We start from the raw sequence: 24,604 nt of genomic DNA on the forward strand, positions 1-24,604 counted from the left end.
TAAAGGGAAATCTTTCTTTCCATTGCCCCTAGATAGAACCTCTGGTAACTAGGCTGCCAACCTGGAGGCCTCTGTTCAGTGTCTAGAGTTAGTGCAATGGTTCTGGGCTCATATGGACTTCTGTATAAACAAACTGATCCATGATCAGGTGCCACGCCTTCCTTATATTATCATTCAGTACAGTATATCTAGTTCATGTGATTACAACTGTGCAGATGTGCCACTTCACTGCTGAGGTCCCTACAATAGTATTAACAGACCAACCACTGGTATTTTCATTTATGCAATGGTTTTGAAAAGACATTCCCCTGATTCACCCAATTTTTCCTGTGGGAAATCCATTTCTTACGTGTTTTTCAAATTTTCTTTCAGAATATTCTCCCTGTCAGAAATTTCTCCCTTCACTTTACCTCTAAATGGGCAGTCATTTCAGAAGAGAGAGCTGATACCTCTCCTCCTCTGTCCCACTCAGCTGACAATCATTCTATGTACAGGAGAAATGTTTAAAGAGACAATATCCCAAGAGGCTTGGTATGTATCCAAAAAAAAAAAAAAAGCCTTCAGTCTCAATAACATCTTTACTCTTTTCCCATTCCTGGTGTTAATTTTCTGTAGCTTCCAACACTGTGTAACAACCACCACTCTGCCTAATGGGAAAGAGGTTTTTGTCTTAGGATTGAGGCATGAGTAGTAGTGGAGTGACCCAAATGCTGTTCTTTGGGGTCCTGAGATTCATGAAATAGATAAATCTGCTTTGGCAGATCTGAATTCAGTAATATGGCCAACAGCACGGTATAAGGAGAAAAAAGTATTTTTGCTACTATTATCTTGCTTGCTTATGGTTTTTTTGTCCATTTTTTAAGTCATGTTAATGCCCAGGTAACTAGCAAATGAAACTTTCAGTCCTATCCTTTGATTCACAGTTATCCTAAACAACGGACAGAATTTCTTAGCATTTATTGGCCCTTTCATCAGTACTTAAAACAGAGAAACTGAAGGCCTAGTCCACTATCTGGACACAAATGGGGCAGGTGCATTAAGAAACCTTGCATCACTGCTCTTCATGCTGTGCCTGTACTGTGGTAAAGAGCAACAATGCTCACCTCGTATGTGGAAAGGTGATAAAATTGGCTAAAAGAAGTTACTGAATTTGTGTTAATAGCTTTCTTTTATAGGCCTTTCAGTACCAGGGAACTCATTGTTTTCAAGGTTTTCTTCACAACTGTGAATGCTAGGAGCTTTTATAAAGCTGAGATTCACTGACTAACATTTTCAAGTTAAGAAAAGGAATGTGAATAATAGTGAAAATTACAAATCAAAAGCACTTGAATCAAGGAACAACAGTCATCATGCTGATCAACCTATTTACACAGGCATCAATGCAGAATTAATTTGAACAGAAGCCCAGTTATACAAATCTTCCTACTGTAAGTTACAGTTTCAACTCACAAGATCTCTAATAATTTCCTTTTAGCTCTTTATTTCATCTCTGTATATTTCTTCTCATTTCAGAAGGACTTCTTGAGTCTGCAGTAATTCTACAGCAATCATTTGAATAACTTCTCTATTATTTCACAAATAGAAGAAGGGAAGAGGAGTCACTCATGCATACATATGCAGTCTTGCTGTACTTGTGCTCCTCTGAATGCACGAGACAGAGCCAAAGCTTCTCCTAACAAGAAGGAAGAATCAGACCCCACACAGAATGTCAACAGAAAAAAGCATGGGAGAGCATGCAGCAGCTACAGAAATGGTGTAGCAGAATGCAGGCAGCCCTCACATGCCCGCAGAAAGGATTATTCCGTCTATATGCCCAATACTGACTGCCCTTCATATCTAGGGAGTGCGGATTACAGCTAAAGCAGATGGGTCAGGCAGTTGGTTTGGCTGGCCAAAGGCAGATATTTTAGAAGGGGAGGCAAGGCCTGCTGCCCTACACAAACAAACATTTCCCTCAGTTTCTGCCCTGCTGTCTCCCTTTGTTCTTCCCTGATCAGTGTTCCTCATTTATCACTTTCAGTACATGGCTACTTCTGAAAGACCTATGGGCCCATCTGTCAGTATATCTGGAATATCTTCCACCCTCATCAACGGTAAGAATATGCTGACTGGGTTTCACATTGTAAGAGCAACTTAGGAAAGCTGTTCAGATAGATATGAACCAGCCAAAATCTTCACTTTCCTATAAACCATTTGTGGTCTCCCTTTCACTGCTGATCATGAAGGTAGAAGACAGACCGTGCTTATTTATTTCATGGGCACTCTTGTGAATATGCTAGTCACATTACAACTTTGTTTTTTTTCACAGTAGTTGCTCCTTCAGCTGCCACTGTGTGGTGCAAGTTACAGTTGCTTGTTGCCAAGAGGCACTGATGCTTGTCAGGACAGTCATAGGCTGGCATTTGTGAAGAAAGGGTTCTACATTATGTCCATAAATCAAGCAAGGGTTTCTATTCAATTCTAGCCAAGCGTGTGCCCTCTGTCAACACACAATAACATAGGTTGCCTTATGAAACAGCATCAATGAAAGCACCATCTGAGACAAAACACCCAGCCCCTTATGAAAATGGAAATGGCAAGTAAGGGAAAGCAAATGGTAATAGCAAAAGCCAAGATAGAGACAGCTCCCTAGCAAATAGTGAGATATGTGCTTCAGGGTAGACTATGTGTGATAATTTAACCAACATGCTCAAAACATTCAGTGTAAAATTAGAATATTCTCTCTCCAGGAAAATTCTGGAGAGAGAAGAGAAGGTGCACTCTCCCTTGTAAATCCTGAAGGGAAAATGTCTTCCTGAACTTCCCCGTGCCCAAGACACGACAGAGGTAGAACTATCCTACCACTGCACACCTACCCATGCTTCGTGAGGCAGAAAAGCTCCTCTCTTTGTGTTAGCAGCTAGGGTTCCTACACACAAGGTAAAGGCTGTCTGCCAGTCTTCTCCCCAGGGATCTTTCTACAGTTGGGCCCTTTACATCTGATAACAAATTAAGCTTTGAATCTCCTCACAAGTGATTTATTCTAACTATTGCAAACAGAAATACTGAGTTGCAGAAAGGATGTAATACTCAGGTAACTTACACTAAGAGATGTCCAACTCCTTCAAAGTCACACAGTGATGTGGGCTTAGACCCAACATTGAGGACAAAGGACTTCTAGCCTGGTTATGGCAGGAGGTCAAAAGAAAAACTGTGCTGTTATATATTAAGGCCCAGTGATCTACAGCTCCAGAGGAGGGGAGGAGAATGTCTTTGCTCTGAGCAGGGAAACAGACTATTTTTTGACCCTTTGACAACTGAAGATGCCAAATGTGGGACTTCTGTCCAGTGTTGGTGTGTATTTCCTGGAAGTTCTGAAGCTGCCCTAAACTGTGTAAATCAGTGTGTTGATTTTCTCTGGCACTTCAGCTCAGGAACTGTCATTTCTCAGCCCTGTTCTCCTTTCTGTCCTTTTTTTTCCTGCAGAAGTTAAAAAATAATAATGGATAAATCTAGGCACTCCTTAGGCTGAGTCTCTTTTACAGATGAGCTAAATGAGAAACTAATCTGAAATAAGAGCAAAAGCCAGGCTAGGATGAAGAACAGGCAACCATTTGGAGATATTTTTCCCCTCCCCCATCCTAAAGCTTAGCAAAGCCCACAGGGTGTAATGTCTTCCTAGAGCTGTCATTCTGAGATGTCTGAAGCTATACAACAAAGGAAGAGAGTGGCTTGGATATCAGATGCAAAATGACTTTCAGGGCATTAGGGATTTGCTAAGCATATAGAGGACTGTATTTACAAAGGCTATTAAAAATGAAACAAGTTGCCTGGCTCCTTCTTTAAAAATAGCATGGTCACAGCGAGTATGGGGAAACTGCAAAAATGGGAAACGTGATACTCTCAGAGGTATTATAACAGCTCTATGGAATAAAGTAGGTGCTTAGTATAATCAAGCCTGAAATTGTCTATGTACCAGTTACACCATAACCTTATTCATAGGGATCAATTTAGCATGCAGCTCTAAGGAGCATTAGAAAAATGATTTTTTTAAAAAACAATCATTTGTCTTTCTAAGAAGTTTTTCAGGCACATAAAGATTTTAATAATTATGAGGAGGCACTTCTCATTTTACTGAGCTGACAGAGCACAGTGTTCTCCATAGGTGAAAACTTCCATACATCTGATCTGGCACTCTCATTGTTCTACAGGTCTATATGTGAGGTGATCACATGGTCAGGAGTTCCTCTACTCTCCCCTATTTAATTTTCCTGACAGAATCTGAACAATGCTTTGCCTTGGAAAAAGATCATGGAATACCCACTGTGGAATAGCTCCATGAGTGGACACCTATGCTGCACTAGAAATGCTATTTTTATCAAACAAGGAAGTAGATGAAGCTAAACCACACAGAGGCACTTTTGATTCAGCATCAGTGTCCACATGGAGAGAAAGAAATGAATAAGCATTATGCTTTGAACTTGCATCTTTATTTTGTGGTAGCTTCCTGTCACAGACAAGGGGTGCCGTTGATGTCCAGCAGGACTGACTGTTTGCTCTACAGTTGGGTTACCCAGGTCTTGTGATATGTTCTTTCTAGTCCCCAACCTCTAGGTTCCTATCACAAATGTAATGGCATCACTAACATTGCATTTTTTACCCATCTATTTTCCCTTCCTCATAAAGTAATACCATTCAAATGAAGATCCTATCTCCCTGAGTAAAGACTGATGACCAGAGTAAGAGCTGTAGATCTTGGACCTTATATGTGGAGCATGCATCAGTAACAACATAATGGTCGTGGCAGTCTCAGTACAGGCAAGTGGTCTGAGGACTAGTTTGGGCTCTCCACTCTCCATTCACATGGAGATTCAAGCAAGACTGAAGTACCTTCGCAGAGGAAATGGTAAATGTTTCTGTTATGATGATAAACTGAGGACTTTATTCTTCAGTGCTGCCAATCTCCTGCCTTTCAGGAACAGTAAATACCATTTCAGACTTAAAAAAAAAAAAAAAAAAAAAAAAAAAGGACAGCTGATCAGATTGAAAACACTGGGAAGAGGAACCAAAACATACTACACACATACACACATTGGAGTCAATCTTCCCTTCTACAACCCACCACCTACTTGAGTTATCTACCACACCTATAAACCAGCAAGGTGTTTAAGTCCAGCTGAAGTCAATAGGTCTTAACTATTATCTTCCCAGTACCCCTTTAAGTAATTGGCTAAACAATGCCCAAAAACTTCTTTGTATTTCTCATACAGAGGCTTGAATTAGGCCTGGAGTTTATTTCATAAAATGGTTATACTAATTAATTAAAATTGCTTATCATTTTATTCTAAACCAGCTGTAAGCTGTTTCCTTATTTTAAGTGAGATCTGTCTTTTTAAGAGTTTGGTTAGTTAAGCCTTCTATTTGCAGGGAAGGAAAGGCTTCAACTAAATTTGACTTGCTTTTCTGCTAATCTAAGAAAATAACTTGTACAGCTAGACTACTGTAGTTATTTTTATTGATAATTAGGCTCTAAAACTAGTAGGACTCTATTTTTTTACGCTAATTTCAGTTTTCTCCCTGATAAAGGGCCTAAAAATAACTGGTTTTTATAGTTTATTACAGCCTTCTGGTTCTTATTCCTACATCACAAAACAGGATGATGATGATGATGATGATGATGATGGGGTGGGGAAGAGGCTGTTAGTCGTACAGCTACTCCTCCACCACAAGAGACAGATTACAAGCAGTGATAATAGGGTGCTGTAACCCCTCTTGCATTTATCTTCTTTTCTCAGCCAAAATTCCTGTACTTGTCTGGGTGATGTAAAGTGACTTAAAGATTTTTGTTTCCTTTCTACTTTGTGTCTGTCTTGAGGAGTTTCTCGGAATCGAGTATAACATTTGCTATGCATTTATACATCATGTAGCACACCGGACCCATGATTCTATTCAGCAAGGCAGGCACTAATGCAGCAGCAATAATAATAGCAACTAATAAGAAAGTCATAATGCAGGATCTATACAAATGTTCACACATATCTGGTTTCATAGATTAGTAACTGTTCATCCAATGAACTGCAACAAACTCTTCCTCTTCACAGAGTACAATTTTGGTATTTTCAGTAGAGGATCCTGTAGCCTCTGCTGCTCTTTCAACAACCATGTGAGCCTTGTGAAACAAGAAGTTTCAAAGTAATCTGGTACATGAATGTCTGTCTTCACTTGGAGATTAATAAAAAGCACCAGTCCCGTTAACATGTCTACTCACTGCTTCCAGATAACAGCAGCATGTCCTCCCTGGCTCATGACAAAGTGAAAATATATGCTAAAAAAGTTAACATTTTATGACTCAGAAAATGGCCTTGTCCTTAAAAAAAATTTTCTCACAGAAGGACGTGAATTTCCTAGTTATCCCTGAAATACAACTACCATCTGTTACCAGGGCCCTAATGTTCTGACTACAGATCTCTATGCACCATTCATGGCCTCATAGCTTAAGATGATGAATAGTCTGTAATTCAGAATTTATGTGGAGTTACATCAGCTTCCCAGGGTGACCCTCCACAAACCATAGAGGCTTATTTTAAAGGGCCTAGCACACTGGATGTTGCTCTCTGCAGAGAAGTGCAAGGGCAGACTTTTTATTCTCCAGTGCAGTCTATCTACACTGTGAGTTACGCTGTAGAAGGGAGGTATTAAGGGGACATTGATGAGTTCCTTCTGATGCACACAGAAAGGAAGAGGCCAACAAAAGCAGAACAATGAGAAGCTTAGATACTCCTCCCAGATAGTCCAAATAGGTTTGTACAATGTAGGAATAAAGGCAGACTTAGAAAACTGCTTGATTATTTACTGATTGATTATTTACCCAGACTCCAGGAGGAAAAGGTACTGAATCATGACTTGCTGGATAATAAATCAGACTTTGAGGTACTCTTGGGAAACAGAGCTACTCTTGGGAAACATAGCACTGAACAATTTCTTCCTCCTATTTGATTGCAAAGCACCAAATCTAGCCAAGCAGCAGAGAACATTACCAGGAACCTTAAGCTATCAGGATTCACATGCACATCAGAGGATGGGAAATAATGCCATTGGGCCAGCTACTATTTTATAGTGCCCCGGGTGCTTTAGAATTAGTGCTGAATGGGCAGAACTTGAAGACTCCACTCAGCCACACGTAAATCCAAGGGTTTCCATCCCATTTTAGGGCTCAAAAAACAAGGCAAGGCTGGTGTTAGTTGACTGCCTGCAGCAATTGCACCTGCCATTGCAGAAATAGTGCAATGACACCAGCTAGACAGCTGAGGCTCCATGATCTGAGGGCAAGGGAAAGACTGACGCTTGCAGTTTAAGACGGTGTTGTTTCAGCAGTATTACACCTCCGCAACCTTCTAACTCAGCCATATCAAACCTGATTATGGGAGTTTGAGGTGGCAGTGTGAGTTTGGCCCCTGAATGGCACGGCATACGTGAGTGTTATTTGTGGTTGGTATAGAAATGTTGCCCTTGAAAGATCTACATGAATCAGGCCAGGTGGGACATCAAAATGTCTGTATCAGTGCAAGTAATAATACATTTTATATTAACAACTGTCTATACTAGATTTAGAAGTGACTTTGCAATAAATGCCCAGGAATGCAATTGGTATGGTTTATTTTTAGATTCATTGAGACTGTGACCAACATTTTAAAATCAGCTGGAACAGCTGATGCATTTTAATAGTGCAGATATTTCTTTACCTTCTGCAATTCCCTGAATTGCAAATCAGAAATAAAATGATGCTCAACTTGGAGAGCTCTTTATTACCCAGAAGCTATAGCCTAATTCAAAAGGAAAATTGTGCTATCATCTTTTCCTCTTTCCTGATTTTCAAGAGATAGGCAATAGACATACCTCAAACCTTCCCCTGAACTCAGACAACAGCTGGACTCTGATAGCCATTTCAGAACATCAGGCTGTTTCTCCTTTTTGTATCTGTAGATCTTGATTGCTTTTCTAGTAAGCTTTGACTGTATTGCTGCAAAAGTCTGGTATTTCTGGTCCTGTCAAGACTCCTAAGAACCTCAGGAGGAAAATATGTTCCAGAAAAACATAGAGCAATATTGTCATCCGTAAATCTGTGTGAGACCAGAAGCTGCAACCTGCCAGAGCCTCTGGCATTGTGAAAAAGAGTCTCTGGCCTTGTGAAAAATTTATGCTGCCAATTTATGCTGTTCTATGATCCACACAGCAGAGTCAGCTGTTCAGTCCAGATTCTGGAACACGAGAAAGAATGTTGTAACCTGCAACAACCAGAAAGCCCATGCTTCTTAGCAAAACACCAAATTCAGAAGAGCTCTATAAGAAATACTTCTGTTCCTAACTGCCCTGATATATGGTCCTGAGCCAGAAAATGGCTGAGAGTTCTGGAATGTCTCTCCTAAACACAGTAGCACTGACTGTGTAGCCTGTATTTTCAGCCTGCTGGATTTACTTACAGGTGTAAAGCTTGCGTCAAAATAACCAGAGCGTGCATGAGTGAATCCACCCTTTCCATTCCTGAGCAAACTGGAGAATGGAAGCAAAACCCCAGAACATCCAGCCATAGAACATCATAGCTGGTCTCCTTCATGACTTTTAAAATTCACCTCTATTTCATTCTCTACAATTCAGATTCTTGAGTCATGTGAATGAGACCATTACACTGCTACAAATACATATGATGTCTGTTTGGAGGGATACAGCAAGGCTGTTGGCGGAAATTCATTTCCAGACTATTTGTTCCAGTAACTCAGATTCTATTGCTTGAAATGAAGACTGGATTTGCCCATCTCTCAACTATATTTCACTTTTAATGCTATTCACCAGAAGGCAAAGGTTCTAAATCCTGATTTTCCACTGAGATGAAGCATTCCTCAGGGAGTAAAACTCCCTTTTACTCCAATAATAATGGTTTTGAGACCTTAGCCATCACGTGACAAACTCTTCACCGCACAGCTTAGCTCATCCCACATGACGCTCGCGGGGCTTTTAACAAACAGATGGGCAACAGAGTCTAATGAATTCATATTTTTGCTGGAGAAAACAGTTTTTGTCATCAGAGAGGAAAGGCACTGAGGAAAGAACTAGGTGAAATGAAAGGGTATCATTCCTGGGAATTTACTGAAAAAATCAGCTCAGCAATTGAATTTGCTCATACTTGTCCTCATCGACATTGGGCTGAGCAAACTTTTACTTGTCAAAATGTTCACTGAACACAAAATAGAGACAGATAACTTTGTGCAATTATTTATACTGGAAATGCTCACAGCTTACAGGACAGTCAGTTATCTTTGACATCCTTTGTAGAAATTGCCAGACCAGATTGGATAAGTACTGCTTCTATGCCAGTACTCTGTCTGTAAAATTAAACAAAATTATTATAACAGAAGTTTCAGACAAAAATGAAAAGGAGTTCAGAATGGAGAGAGAAACAGTAATCTGTGCAACAAATCTTTGTAATCACAGTCAGTTAATGCCCATGATATGCCACCAAGCTTCTAATATACTTTTTTGAACTCCTTGTAAGGTTCTTTTATTCATATGTATACATCTAACACTTGCCTAAATATACTAAGCTGCACATCAACATTATCTTGCTTTTCCAAATATAATTATGCACTTTATGAGACAGTATTTATCTTTAATTGTTTTGCCTCTTTGATTTTATTAATCTGGTTTTATGAAACTAGTGAATAAGATCTAACTAAGGGAGAGAGGTGTAGTCTTATCCTTTTGGTCTAATCGTTTCCCTTAAGCTCTTCTGTTCATAAATGCCATCCTAACACTGAGGAGAAAAATGTGTCGTATGATTTCATGAAGAGTTAGTAGACACTTGTGACCTCAAACAATTTCCATGGCAACTGGCTGTCAAGATTCCCACTAGGAATCTTGACAGTATGTAATATCCCTGGGTCAGATTCACAAAGGTATCAAAGTTCCTATCTTATATTCGTATTTGGATACCTAAACATTTTAACTTTCAAACAGTAAGTAATGGATTTGCTTATTTTTGTGGTCTTTGCATTCTTTCTCACCAGCCGGTGTTATTTCTGCTGAAGCCCAAATATGCTAGCATGCCTTTATCATACTGAAGACCTGCCTGCGTCTTTTACTTTGTCCTGTTTGGGATTTGACTGTTTGCTGTATAAATAAATTCCTTGTATGTCTGCTCAGTCACAGTTTTTCTAGACTGAAGCTTTATTCTAAAGCAAACAAGGAAGCCTTGGATTTCAGAATATATGTCAGGGTTTTCACAATATTCTTAGCATCACATTTAGCGTAAGGATAACATAAAGCAACTGTAATGCGGTCTGAACTATGCTTGTCTATAAAGGACAATGAGTTTACTGCTAATAATAAGTGGACAGGTTTGTCTATGATAGTTCATCAGACATTGTGCATTTCAGACACTCCACCTGGAAAGTTCAGAAGAATGTGTGGCTTTGAAATGGCTGAAAAAGTAGTAGCTTATAAACAAGCAGTTTTAAGAATCAGCTCTCTATCCTATCTCACAGAGCATATTTGACTCCTGAGAAACTCTTAGTGTACAGATTTGCAGTTGCACTAAACTCATAGTTACTTGCAATTGTAAATAAACTGATTGAGCCTAATTTTCATGAAGCAGAAAACAGATTTATGACTGCTGAGGAACTGGCTATTTCATGGTGATTTTGAAAAATATCACACAACACAAAGCCTCCACTAAAGAAAATCTATCAGGAAAGGTGGATTCTTTTTACTGATCTTTCAAGGCTCTAATTCTTGAAAACATTTACCTAAGGTATAAGCATGTAAAGTCTTCGTTGCCAACTAGTAATATCTGTCTACATTCGAATGTTTGTCTCACCTGGTCTCTCTCTCAGTACCCCTTGGTCTTTCTCCACATTACACTCCTTGGACACTTCACATCCTTGGCAAAAAAAATGGGGTTTCCATGATCAGGGAAACTAATGAAGCTTTGTTTCTTGCATATGTGTGCACTTTATTCCCTCATCTTCCAGCTCAGTTCTGAGCTCTCCATAGATTTCCTCCTACATCTTCATCACTGATCACACTGTATGGTTAGTCTGGAGACTACACATTGCATGTGTAACATACACTAGTTAGCTCAATTAACTGCTAGCAAGCAGAATAACAAGTGGAATCTATGTATGTGCTCTACTTTCAAGTAAAGGATCATTAAAGGATCATTAAATTGGGCCTCCTTCTACCTAATATCTGCTTTTCAAGAAATGTTTCGGAATACGAATGTGGTTGAAATTTCCACTGTTCCTTGAAAATAGGCTGGGTTGGAGAAGTTCAGAAGTTATCAATGGGAGACCCAGACAAGACACTGTGATGAATTAGTTTTCTCAGAAAACAGAATTACATTTCCCTCACTTAGATAATGGACCAGATTCCATGCTTAAGCCAAAGATCACTCAAGATACACTCCCACAAACCTAAGGCAAGACTTATTCCGAGAGTGTATGAGTCAAAGGAAATATGGGATGTTTTAATTTGTGCCATTGGGTTGTGACTTCCAAGAGGGTGTTGTAAAGGTAAGCCTCATGTTTGGCAAAAGGGTACCAAATGCCTCCCATATTTGGCTATGCCCTTGCTCCTGCAGCAGGAACAGGCTGTATTGTTGGAACTGCCATGGTGACTGCATACCAGATGATAATCTTTTCCATGCTAAAAGGTGCATATTATTAAGTTCAGACTGATGAAAATAGTACTAGACATACTCAATTCTAGTATTTCGATGTCTGGCCCAAGAAATAATTGTTTTTAACATTCAGATGCTATAAAGCAATTTGTTTTTTTAAAAAAAGTGAATGCTGAAATTGATTCAAATTAAATTATAACACCATCTGCAATCTGAGTTTCTTAATGAAAGGGTAGGAGTTTCCAGGCAGAGGTTATTACTAACCTCTTCAACGCCCATAAAAATATCAGAAATAACTAAGAATTTGACAAGGAGAAATCACTGCAGCTTGAACAATAGTTTTATCAGGATTTAATTTTAATCTCCTGTGTCTCCATTGTAATGCCATGAAACTGACATTGAAATTTAAGTTTATTTTTACTCTGCATACTTCAGTTTTTGTCACAAACCTCTTAAAAAAGGTTCCAAACCCAGCTTGCCTCTCTGTAGGCAGATGGATATACCTAAAACATCAAAATTTCAAAATAGCCTGTGATTCTTGAATACCCAGCTCTCTTTTGCATTATGGGAACTGTATATTCAGATAGCCTCCTAAACCTACGTTGATTTAAGTACCTAAAATCAATAGGTCCAGTTTTCAAGAGAGAAGAAAGAATTTCAACCATTTCCGTTGTTGCAGATGGGCACCTCCACATATCTGAAATTCAGATCACTGTTTGAAATGCCTATCTCTGTTTTAGAAATCTATGTTGAGATTTTCAGATCTGAGATTGTGAGAAGTGAATAAAGGTTACAAATACTGCCTTTTGCAGGAACTCAAAGGTTTTCAAAAAGTGGTCCTATACTAATATCTCACCCAACTGTAATCTACTCTCCTTTCCCCAAAAGAAAGGAGAAATAAACTTTATTTAATTTTTAAAAAGAGGAAAATATTTGCACAATTTCCTTCTAACATAAGTGCTGAAACAGCACACAACACCAGAATCTAAATCCTATGGTAGTGGTGGAAAAAGATTGTTTCTCAGATCCTCCAATTCTATTTGCAGTAGGAAAGGGGGGATACAAAATGGAGGGATGCTTATTTAGCACACTGATGAATAGTTTCTGAGGCAGCTACTTGCATTCTTTCAAATTTCAGCATCAGCAGTAATCAGTGATCTGGAGTCGTGTGCAGCTGACTGGAATCCGTATTTGTAATAAGCTTGGTTAATTTAGATAGAATCGATTAGATCCTCTTGACTGATGTAAGGTTTACTGCCAGTCCAGGTACCCTCCCTTTCTGGGAGTTATTCAAAAGATTAATCATTTCCAACAGGTAGGATATATATATATATATGTACTGAACTAGTAAATCATATCAGGGATACTTTTCAATTCTGGAAGGGATTCAGGAAGCTGTCTTTTCTTAATGGCTTTTCTCTGGAGGCATGTTTTCTCCTCAAGCAACTAAACCATGTTCCTAAAAGCATAGTCATTTTTAGCTCAGCAAGCACAGAGGTGTAGATCTGAAGACTTTATTGTTTCTTATCCAACAGCTTTCATCACACTATTTTGTAATAGTCCACTATGTTTACGTGTTTTCCCATGATGTTTGCTGTCATAGGCCATGAGTTACCCTTGAGTGAAATTGTTCACAGTGTCTATAGCAAATCTTGGAATGATAGAGCGATTTCCTGAGCCCCACTCAGAAAAATATTTTTGTGACTGTGACTTTGTCTTACATTTTCAGAACTAAAGTGCTACGCGCAGAAATTATTAGTGTCTATTGCAGGTGCTGCAAAAATTGCATCATTTGAATTTGAAACGCATGTGCTGTGCTTCTAATGCCTAAAGCAGAACTGAAGCAGCTGATTTAAAGTCTCCATGATATAGTGTGCTGCTGGTGAGAAGGTCATCACTTTCCACCCAGTGTTCTGGGTTTCCCAGTTTTATGCCCTCCTCTGAACAAGGATATGATACCCACAGCATCAGTGACAGATGGACAATGCATGAGTTAAAGGTGTTCCAGCCTCACATTTTCACACAACCACCATCAACACATTTTACTATGGAATTCTGGGCTGCAAAAGACAAGTGAGAAGCAGATCTGATAGTTTTCTGCTTTTTCCACTACATGAGATATCTATCCTCTGGCAGAGAGGTAGATGGACTGTTGAGAGCAGTAAGTCTCCAGGCACTGCAGATAAACCTGAAAATTACTGTGAGCTGAAGTTTTAATACTGCCTCAGTGGCATAATAAAAGTTATCTTGCCACTCCTTGGCTGTAGTAGAATCAGCCAAAAACTTGCTGCAGCCTCTAAAGAAAAAGTATGGCTGTCTTGCAGACCATGAGATAGCAATGTTATTTCCTTTACAGCAGAAAAAATCAATTGGACAGGCTTCCTTTGCCTGAACTGATGAATTAAGTTTCATTTTATATCTTTAGTCAGAATAAATCCAGTTCTCACAACCTTAGGCAAACCCTAGGCAAACCCTAGGCAAACTCCATTCAGCTGGGAACAGAACTGATACTGCCTGAGAACCAGTCAGAATATTCACCTTCAATTATGGTTCCTTTTCTTGTGGAAAATACTTTCTATTTTACAGAAAATCACATCTGAGTTTGCAGTTTGACAGCAATAGAGACGCTAATACTCCTTTGGCTTCATTTACAAAAACTGACAGATTGTGTCTCCTGTAATGTAGATAGCTTTTGTGCAATTGTCTATGTTGTACTATATTCTATCTGGAAACCTTATTACTTGAGAGAGGAACAGAATGCAGAGTTCAGTGAATGTTATATTTACATTTTTTGCTTGTAAGTGATATGGAAGCTGAAGGACATGATTCAGGAGAACCTTACAGAGTTTGTATTAAATTAAAACACAATTCTGAACATCCACAGTTTAAATCAGCAGTCAGATACAGAAAGGACTGGGGGGCAAGATAACTGGAAAAAATTGATAGTATGTACACCAAGTGGAGAAAGATGTTAGTTAGGGTATAACCTCAAGCATATAATTAAAGTATCAGGATGAAATTTGGGAGAGACGAGTTGAATATCACAAGCAACACCTTGACAGAGTGAGCTGTGTCTGGGAATGAAATAATCTCCTAAGAGAAATTACTGTTCCTGGACATTTCAAAACCAGGCAGAACAAAATTACAAATACAAATTGGAAATAAGTATTCTGGCTGGGAGGTGAACTGGGTGAGAAAATAGAGTCAAAAAAAGAAAAAGAAAAAGAAATAGAAAAGACCTTAAAGTACTTCTATAGATCTTTGGGGGTGAAACATGTGACAGGAATGCAAACCACCAGTAATCAGGGACCAATGAAATCATCAAAAGATGACACATCTAAATCATCAAATGAGCAAGGAAAGAAAAGGTTAAAGCCATTTTTTATATCAAAGTAACTAGGCTAATTGATGCTATGCAGAAAGTGGACAAGGGATTGATTTCTTACAGTATCAGACTGCAGAAAATAGTGCAAACCTTGTAAAACTATCTAGGAGAAGCTGAGGCAAATCTGGTCACCATTGGGAAACTACTGAATTTGGAGCCAGAGAAAAGTAGAAAAGGTGTGACATAGCCTAAGCAGGGTCAGCTTTCTTAACACGAGAAGTTGTTGACCTGCAGTTTGCAGGTGACTTCATGCCCATGCGAAGCTGTGGTGTTTCACCCAGTCTGTCTCAGCTTTCAGCATTTTGCTTCATGCTAAGAATGGAAGACAGAGATACACTATGGGCTCTGCCACGTTCTGTGTCTCTTTTCAGCTAAATGTTTGTGAAACATTGTCATCTGCCTTGTAGACAATAGGTGTCAAATCCAAGTCAGGGAGGTTTTGTGTGTATTTTGGCTCTATTGAAGTTTTGTTGTTGGAGGCATAATACCAAGGAAAAATGAAGTAGGGTGGGGCAGGAGGGTTTTGGTAACACAGGAATCCTACATCTCCAACAATAGGAAACTAAAGTAAGGGATAATATATCCCATGCAGCTCCTCACAGTACTTTCTGTGCATGCTGAGGGACTATCAGATAGTGTGAGGGACTTGGTGAGCATTCTCAGACCTACATCACCAATACATTCAGGTGCATAACCTGACTTAAGAATCTACGAAGAGTCCTGTCCTTCATGTCAGCAATACTATATTCAAAATGCTTTGATTATCAGCTCTTTCTTTTAGGGGAACTATTTATTACAAGTTGCCTCCCATAAAGTTGTGGCAGTTTGACAGAAAAGGCCATGACAGGAGAAAACTCAGCTTTTAACTGTTTTGTGTCAAGAGTTATGTTAGTCAGTGCATGGTTAGAATCACCCACTTCAGCCAATACCAATATTTTGAAATTACTTTGCACTGTCATAAATAGCTGCAGAAGGGCATCAAGCAAGAATCCATTAAGTAAATTTTCCAAAACAAGGTAAATAAGTCAAAAAGCCAGGAATAGAAGGCAGCCATTTCCCTAAGTTCCACTTAGGATAACCCAGGTGTCCTCTGATACCATCTCATAGCTATTTACAATAATACGTCAGAGCCAAAAGCTAGGTGTAGACAGAAATGGTCTGTTTTAATGATGCCTCTTAACAATATTTCATGTTCTCCTAGGCTTGCCCTGTCCCATCCCAGCCTCCTCAGCCTATTGTTGTTCCGAAGCCAGTTCAATCTGTCATACACGTCCCATTGCAACCAAGCTGCCCGGGTCGAGGCAAGATGGCAAAACTCCTCAATCCAGAAGAAATGACATCCAGGGATTATTATTTTGATTCCTATGCCCACTTTGGAATTCATGAGGTAATATTTATTTACTTATTTTTATCTCATTAATCATTGCAGAAGAAAAGAAGAGTTTTCCGTGATTTATTAGTTATTTATCACCCTCCCACAAGCTAACAGTTATATTCTTCTGTCTTTCCCCAGTACATTTGTCAATTTGGTTAAGTGCTAAAGATATCACCCACTTCTCTAGAACACCCACACTCAATACTCTGTTTCACTTAAATCCTCATATATATTAATATATATTAGTTCTCCACAGAGCTTATCTTAGTTATCTGCACAGTGGTAATTTTCATTTGAGTACATGCAACTTAGCACATTGGTGAGGCTGCCAACTAATCCAACTGCACATGGAAACTACCTTATTGTTAAGTTAGGTCTTTTGCTCTCTTGCACATTTGAGCACAGATGCCAGCAGAACAGTTGCTGAACTGACACAGGGAAGCCAAGTAGTCTTTTGGCTCCTGGCATGTTATTTGAATGAACAGGCTGCATTAATGGGGACATATAAGCCTATAGCCTCCAGAAAAATCACTCCTGGAAAGAATTCACAATATACAGTAGACTGTATTCTATCATCAAAAAGTTGATACCAGACCAATTCTAAAGAGGATATTAATACCGTATACTTATATGACACAAGAGGATGAATTCTTAGAGCCCAGGCTGCAAAAAGGTAAGCAATGTGAAATCAGTGGTTCTTTCACACAACACATCTATTTCTTTACTCTAGTTATTGTATGAAGGGCTTGCACATGAACAGAAAGTTTCTATCTGCCATTTGCATCTTGCTAGTCCAGCATTCAGAGTTTCAATCCAAGAATGGAAGAAGACAGACGAACAGCTGAGTAGGGGGAGGAGACCACAGACAGATACTGAAAACACTTTCCCATCTGGGATAAGGACAGTGAAATTGGTCATTGTATGAGGGCTATATTAGAATTACAGAAACTTTCACAGCATGGCAATATATGAATTAGACAGGATCTTGTGTAACTCTCAGATCCTAAGGTAAGTTTGTGGTACTGCTGAATAGAAAAGTACCATGTTTGATTGAGAGTCACTGGATCTCCCTGGCCTAAACATCTCCACTATCTTTTAACATCCAAAGTGACACTACTTCAGATTCACTGTCTCCCTCCTTCTAACAGCCGGAATAAATGGCAAAAATGTGGGAGACATGCCTTTAGTTAGATAGCATCTGGGAACAATTGTCTTCTCCATCTATAGAAAATCATGAGAACATTTTGCAAATACAGGTACCCAAAGTTAAGCAGCTAATTCCATACCTAGGCACTGAAGATGAGATATCAAAGGCAATCTAAAGAATAAGTGTCTAAATTCTCGTTCTAGTACCTGAGTGTTAGACATTCAAATTCCTGTAGCATCATTGGATATCTCAGATCTAACCAGCACTATTCACAGTGGTTGACACAGATGCATTCACAGAAGGGGACAAGAACCTCTGCTGAGAGCTATGTTAACATGCTCAGCAATGGTGGTGATGGACCACAGGGCATGGTCCCCAGAGCCAACTGTAGCAACTACCCTGGCACACCAGAGGGCTTGACTCAGATCAAGATCCCAATGGAATGATACAGCTCTGTAGGTCTCAGGGTGCAGGGAATGCTTGGGACCTCTCACTGAGGCTGGGGCAAAGGGACATCGTCTCCTTGCCTGTAGGATGTGTGTGCTGCTGGCAAGTGCACTACTGTTGCCAAGTAAAGGTACTGCAGGAATAGGTCAGCAGACTGCAGCATCAGAAGTGACAAGAAAGAGACTGAACAGACCTTCTCCAAGACCCTGAAGGTACAAGAGTCTGAACCCCCAACTGTGTTGAAGGAGACATAACCAGAGTCTGTGCTTATTGGGTTGGGAAATGGAGACTCCTATGATGGCGAAGGCTGGAAGCTTGTGACTTCTGGCAACAGGAGGAAGACTCCTGCTCCACCTGCAGATCTCCAGCTCTATAGCTAACAGGTTCAGTGCACTTATAGCAGATGAGGGGCTGGAAGTGCTGTCCAATGAACTGGCAGAGCTGGCTGGGCCTAAGCCACACAGGAGCACCAGAAAGAAGTGGGAAGTGATGGTGGGAGACTACCTCCTGTGCGGCACGGAGGCCCCCATATGTTGACCTGTCCCACTATCTAGGGAGGTTTGCTGATTGCCAGGGGCTTGGATCTGGGACACTGTGGAGAGACTGCTGACACTTGTCCAGCCCTCAGACAATTATCCCCTGCTGCTCTTCCACACGGGCATGAACAATACTGCCAAGGGGGAGACCTGAAGCATATCAAGCATGACTACAAGGCTCGGGGGGCAATGTCAAGGGTAAGGGGTCCCAAGTGGTTTTTTTCCTCGATCCTAACAGGGAAAGAGAAGGTCTTGAGAAGAAGAGGAAGGTTCCTGTGGGTCAATGACATGTTGTGCGGCTGGTGTCAATGACAAGGATTGATGACTGCTAGGAAGAGGTGTGATCTACCCGATCAAGCAGGGCAAAAGAATATCTGCTGGAAGGGCAACATATCAGGCCATTAGCAATTCAGGAGTTTCTGGAATGCATTGATGACAGCTTCCTGACACAGGTGAGTGAGGAGCCAACTTGGGGAGGTGCTCTGCTGGAGTCAATACTTACAAACAAGGAAGAACCAGTTGGTTATGTGAGAGTCAGGGACGGCCTTGGCTGCAGCAGCCATTAGATGGTGGAGTTCAGGATCCTGTGAGGAAGGAACAAGGCAAAAGCAGGATCACAACCCTGGACTTCAGGAAAGCAGACTTAGGGCTATTCAGGGATCTGCTTGGAAAATTCCCATGGGAGACAGTGCTGGAGAGAAGAGGGGTCCAAGAGAGCTGGTTGATTTCCAAGGATCACCTCCTCTAAGTTCAAGAATGGTCTATCCTGATATGCAGAAAGTCAAGCAGAAATGGCAGGAGGCGTGTATGGATGAACAAGGTGCTCCTGATGACACTTAAACAAAAAAAGGTGCATACAAGAGCTGACAGCAGGGACAGGTGACTCAGGAGTAATTTGAAGACATTGTCAACATGTGCAAGGATGGAGTTAGGAAAGTTAAAGCGCATCTGGGGATCAGTCTGGAAGGGGGTGTGAAGGGCTTCTATAGGCACATCAGCAGCAGAAGGAAGACTAGGGAAAATTAGGGGCCACTGCTGAATAGGACAGGGGATTTGGTGGCAAGGGACACAGAAAATTATTTCTTCACTTCAGTCTTTACTGGTAAGATTTGCCTTCAGGAATCCCAGGTACCTAAGAGCAGTGGCAAAGTCTGGAGCGAGGAAGACTTACTCTCAGTAGAGAAGGATCAAGTTATGGAACATTTAAACAAATTAGAAATACACAAGTCCATGGGACCTGATGGGATGCATCCATGAGTGCTTGAAGGAACTAGATGATACCACCTCAAGACCAGTCTTAATTATCTTTGAAAGGTCATGGTGACTGGGGGCAGTTCCTGAGGATTAGAAGAAAGCAGTTATCACTCCTATCTTCAGTAAGGGCAACTACGGGCCAATCAGCCTCACTTCAAACCCTGGGAAGGTGATGGAGCAAACCCTCCTGGAAACCATTTCCAAACATATTAAGGACAAGGTGACTGGTGGTAGTCAGCATGGATTTGGTCATATCTGACCAACATGATAGCTTTCTGTGGTGAAAAGACTGACTCCACGGATGAGGGAAGAGCAGTGGATGCTGTTTATCTTGACTTCAGAAAGGCTTTCAACTCTGTCTCCCATAACATCCTCATAGGCAAGCTGGTGAAATATGGACTAGGTAAATGGATAGTGAAGTGGACTGAAAACTCGCTGAACTGCTGAACTCAAAGGGTTGTGATCAGTGGTACAAAGTCCAGCTGGAGGCCAGTCTAGGGGTATCTCCCAGGGGTCAATAGCAGGGCCAATACTGTTCAACTTCTTCATTAATGACCTGGATGATGGGACACAGTGCATGGTCAGCAAGTTTGTAGATGATACAAAACTGGGAGGACTGAATGATACATGAGATGGTTATGCTGCCATTCAGAGGGACCTCAACAGACTGGAGAAACAGGCTGATAGGAATATCATAAAGATCAACAAGGGGGAAAAAAAAGTCTTGCACCTAGGGAAGTATAGCCTTATTCATCAGTACATGCTGGGGACCTACTGGCTAGAAATCTGTTTTGCGTAAGAGGTCCTAGGGGTCCTGGTGGACAGCAATTTGAACATGAGTCAGCAATACACCCTTGCAGCAAAATAAAGGCCAACAGCATCCTGGGCTGCATTAGGAAGAGTATAGCCAGCAGGCTGAGGGAAATGATTCAGCACTGATGAGACCACACCTGGAGTGCTTTATCCGGTTCTGGGCTCCCAGCACAAGATACACTGAAGCAGATCCAGTGAAGGCCCAAGAAGGTGATTAAGGTATGGGAGCATCTCTCATATGACGTGATTCTGAGAGGGCTGGGACTTTATAGCCTGGGAAGAGACAGCTCAGGGAGGATCTTATCAATGCATATAAATTCCTGATGAGTGAGGAAGTGAAGAAGATGGAGCCACCACACTCTTCTCAGTGGTACCCTGTGGTGGTCTGATTCACGGACTCCGATGTGCTGGATCAGAATCAACTTTATTCAAGCAAGCAAGCCCTTTATATAAGCTGTAGCCCGGATCGGTACTTTCCCGAAGGTCAAGTTCCCATCATCACTCCTTCTCATCCCATGCGGCTACTACCTTATCTACATACTGCTATTTATTCCTCCCAAGGCTTTCGTCTCCTTAACTCTATCTTGTCCAATCCCTCGCTGTCTGCCCCTACATCTCGCCCTTTTTTATTTTCTAAACTAAATATTGCCAGTGCAGTGTGTATTCGTACAAGTACTTGATGCAAAGCCCTTCGAGACATTCTCTGCATAAGGCTTATTAAGCAGGGGAGATAGATAGCAAGGGCTAGAAATCTTAGCAAGATTACCAATCCACACGCCAGTACCTTCTTAACCCATGACCCCAAACCTAACATCCAGTCCTATCCCTCAAAAGGGTTCCACTCTGATTCTGTCTACAACCTATCAGTAAGGTAATGTAGTCGCGGTAAGTTTTTATGAATCGATATTGACCCTGCATGAGGCAGGCAGATATTGCCAGACAATGTCCCGACGTGGGCTCATCTTAACTGGCTCTCAGTCCTCGTTTGGTGTTTCGAAGGATGCGTCAGCCATCTTAACTGGCTCTCAGTCCTCATTTGGTGTTTCGAGGGATGCGTCAACAGATCGAATCAGCCGTGCAGGAATCCAACGAGGCCCATTACCTGTAGAGAGACAAGCATAACCTTTCCCCCACATTATTAAGTCTACCGGTTCGCTCCATTGACCCGTTTCCAGGTTCTTGTAGTGAACCCGAGGCTGTTCTCACCATGTAGGGCATGAGAAATGCTTATTAACTGCACTTTGGTCCGTATAAGGGTTTAAGAGGTTGAGAACATATAAGGCTTTCCATAGCTGCTCTTGTGGGGAGGCACCAGGGCTATTCCCCCTTTTTTGTTTTTCAAGCATGTTTTTTATAGTACGATGGGTACGTTCCACTATTGCCTGGCCAGTTGGGGAATAGGGAATTCTGGTCACATGAGTGACCCCCCAGGTTTGAAGAAATGCCCACGTTCGTTGTGCAGTGTATGCAGGACCATTGTCAGTTTTAATTAGAGTGGGAACCCCCATTGTGGTGAAACAGGCAAGCCAGTGACGACATACATCATGGCTTTTTTTTTCCTCAGCATAGGCAGTAGTGACAACGTAATGGGAAAGGGTATCCACAGGGAAATGGACATATTTCAATCTTCCGGACGAGGGATAATGGGTAACGTCTGTCTGCCAGACATTGCAAGGCTACAGGCCTCGAGGATTGGTCCCTAAGTAGGGTGGTAACGGGGATACATTTTGGCAATCAGGGCAACTTCGAATAATGTTTTGGCCCTAGTCCCTTGTGATATGATAAGTTTTTTGTGGCACTTTTGCATTTTAGTGGAAAAAAAAAAAATCATGGGACAATTAAGCCTGCTGATCAAAAGTCCCTTGCTGGGTTCTGCTGGGTTTTCCTCCTTTGTCAGGAATGGGCAATCCTCCTGACATAGTTGGACCAACTTTTTTCTTTTCTTTTTTTTTTTTTTTAAATCACACACTCTCTTTTTGTCACTCTGGGAACTGCACTCACACCACCTGAGTCTTTAACTGCTAGGACTGCTGTCCCTTTGCAGCGGGTGGCTTCATCAGCTGACGGGCGCCCCGGCCGGTTCCCAGGCTATACACACTCACACACAGAGTACTGTTCACACTCACACCAGTCACAGTGACGCTAGACTTCTGTCTTACAGTCTTGCAGTGCGCCTTATGCTGATCAGGCTGCGCACTCCCCTTTCCGGCTGGACCGAGCTGGAACTTAAAGCCCACTCAAACCCTGGGGATGGGACTCACACCCATCCCCTGGTACGCCTTACAGTGGCCAGCCTGTGCACCCCTTACAGTGCACTGTTAACAGACCAGAATTTAGAATTTAGAATTCTGGGTCGTTTCCTGGGGAGTCCCGTCCACCCACCGCCCCCACCACCGTGTTGCTTGACGGAGGTGCTGTGGGGGCTGCAGGTGCCTCCAGTCCCTGTGTTTTCTTCTTGCTATGCTCTTTCAGGGTCTCAAGCATGGTACACCACGGGGCTAAAAGTCCATGGTACGTCATGGGGCTAAAAGTCCTGCTGCCGTCTTATCGTTTCTTGTTGCCGCGTCCCAGAGCTTAACTCTGATTGAGTTGCACGTACCGAGGCTATAAATCGTACTGGAATTCACCTCGGGACAGTTCAAACATGCCCACACTAATAGCATTTTGAGATCTTGGGGGGGTATATCTCTACCGTGCTGTTTCAAAGTCTTTTGCATTACGTTTAGCACGGACCTATCTTGCTGGGAGATTCCATTTCCCACAACTCCCACGCATTCCCAGCCGCTTAGCTCTGTCCAGTGATAGGTAACATGTTGCGTGCAATGCCGCTTCCTTTCAGCAGCTCCCCTTCTGCTTCCTTTCAGCAGCCCTTTTGTTCAGCCGGGCTCCACCACCGGTTCAGCTAACCGCTGCCTCTACAGCCCTGGACGAAGTCAGTCTTCGGTCCCTGTTTGGGCGTCATTTGTGGCGGTCTGATTCACGGACTCTGATGTGCTGAATCAGAATCAACTTTATTCAAGCAAACAAGCCCTTTATATAAGCTGTAGCCCGGATCGGTACTTTCCCGAAGGTCAAGTTCCCATCATCACTCCTTCTCATCCCATGCGGCTACTACCTTATCTACATACTGCTATTTATTCCTCCCAAGGCTTTCGTCTCCTTAACTCTATCTTGTCCAATCCCTCGCTGTCTGCCCCTACAGTACCCAGTGAAAGAACAAGAGGCAATGGGCACAAACTGGCATACCAGAAATTCCCTTTAAACATTAACAAAAAAAACTTTTTTACTGTGAGATTTGTCAAACATGGATTGTAGAGTCTCCATCCTTCGATATTAAAAACCTGACTGGATAAGGTTCTGAGCAGCTTGCACTAGTTTAACCTGCTTCGAGTGGGGGCAGGGGCATGGACTAGATCATTTCCGGAGGTTCCTTCTAACCTCAGCAATTCTCCAATTCAATAACAGATTATGTATTCAGGGAATGTTGTAGCTTTGTAAAAGCAGACTCTAATAATGTGCCATCTGGCAATAGTAAGTGATGCCGTGATGTAAGTAACAACCCTATGGAAACATGAGAAATGGAAACTGAGCCAGAAAACATTCCCAGGGAAGCTCCTGCTTAGGACAATGTATAGTTAGCCTTGGACTATTTCTCTGCCTCTTTCTTTGTCTGATACCAAACCATGCTTCATAATGACAAAATAGCCCTTTATTCATCTACAGTTATGAGTATAGTCTCCTGCCAAAACAAATAAATTAGCAGATGATACATGCAACGATTTGGTGTGCTAGTGCTTCTATCTGCTGGGCAGTGGGCTGATTCCTTTTATACTGAACTTCAAAAAGCCGTTTGCCTGCCTGCTTAAACGGTGAAGTGATGGCATTAGTATAAGCAAAGGTTCAGCTCTCTAGAGCTAACAGATGAATTTTAAAAAAATGTTAACGTGTGTGTTGAATTACCTACATTTCTCTTAAAAATGGCACCCAGATCTTGACC

The 24,604-nt window shown here is 41.5% G+C and overlaps 1 protein-coding gene across 3 annotated transcripts in view; it reads left to right on the top strand.

Moving 5' to 3' along the window:
* Nucleotides 1–24,604, top strand: part of PRMT8 (protein arginine methyltransferase 8) — an 80,654-nt gene that overhangs the window by 20,940 nt on the left and 35,110 nt on the right. For all 3 annotated transcript variants that reach the window (XM_064517928.1, XM_026114744.2, XM_026114743.2), the window contains exon 2: nucleotides 16,237–16,422. In XM_064517928.1, the coding sequence (XP_064373998.1) occupies nucleotides 16,237–16,422 (186 nt within the window). The remainder of the gene's footprint in view (nucleotides 1–16,236; nucleotides 16,423–24,604) is intronic.

Source organism: Dromaius novaehollandiae, chromosome 1 (genome assembly GCF_036370855.1).
Source record: "Dromaius novaehollandiae isolate bDroNov1 chromosome 1, bDroNov1.hap1, whole genome shotgun sequence".
Classification (NCBI taxonomy): domain Eukaryota; kingdom Metazoa; phylum Chordata; class Aves; order Casuariiformes; family Dromaiidae; genus Dromaius; species Dromaius novaehollandiae.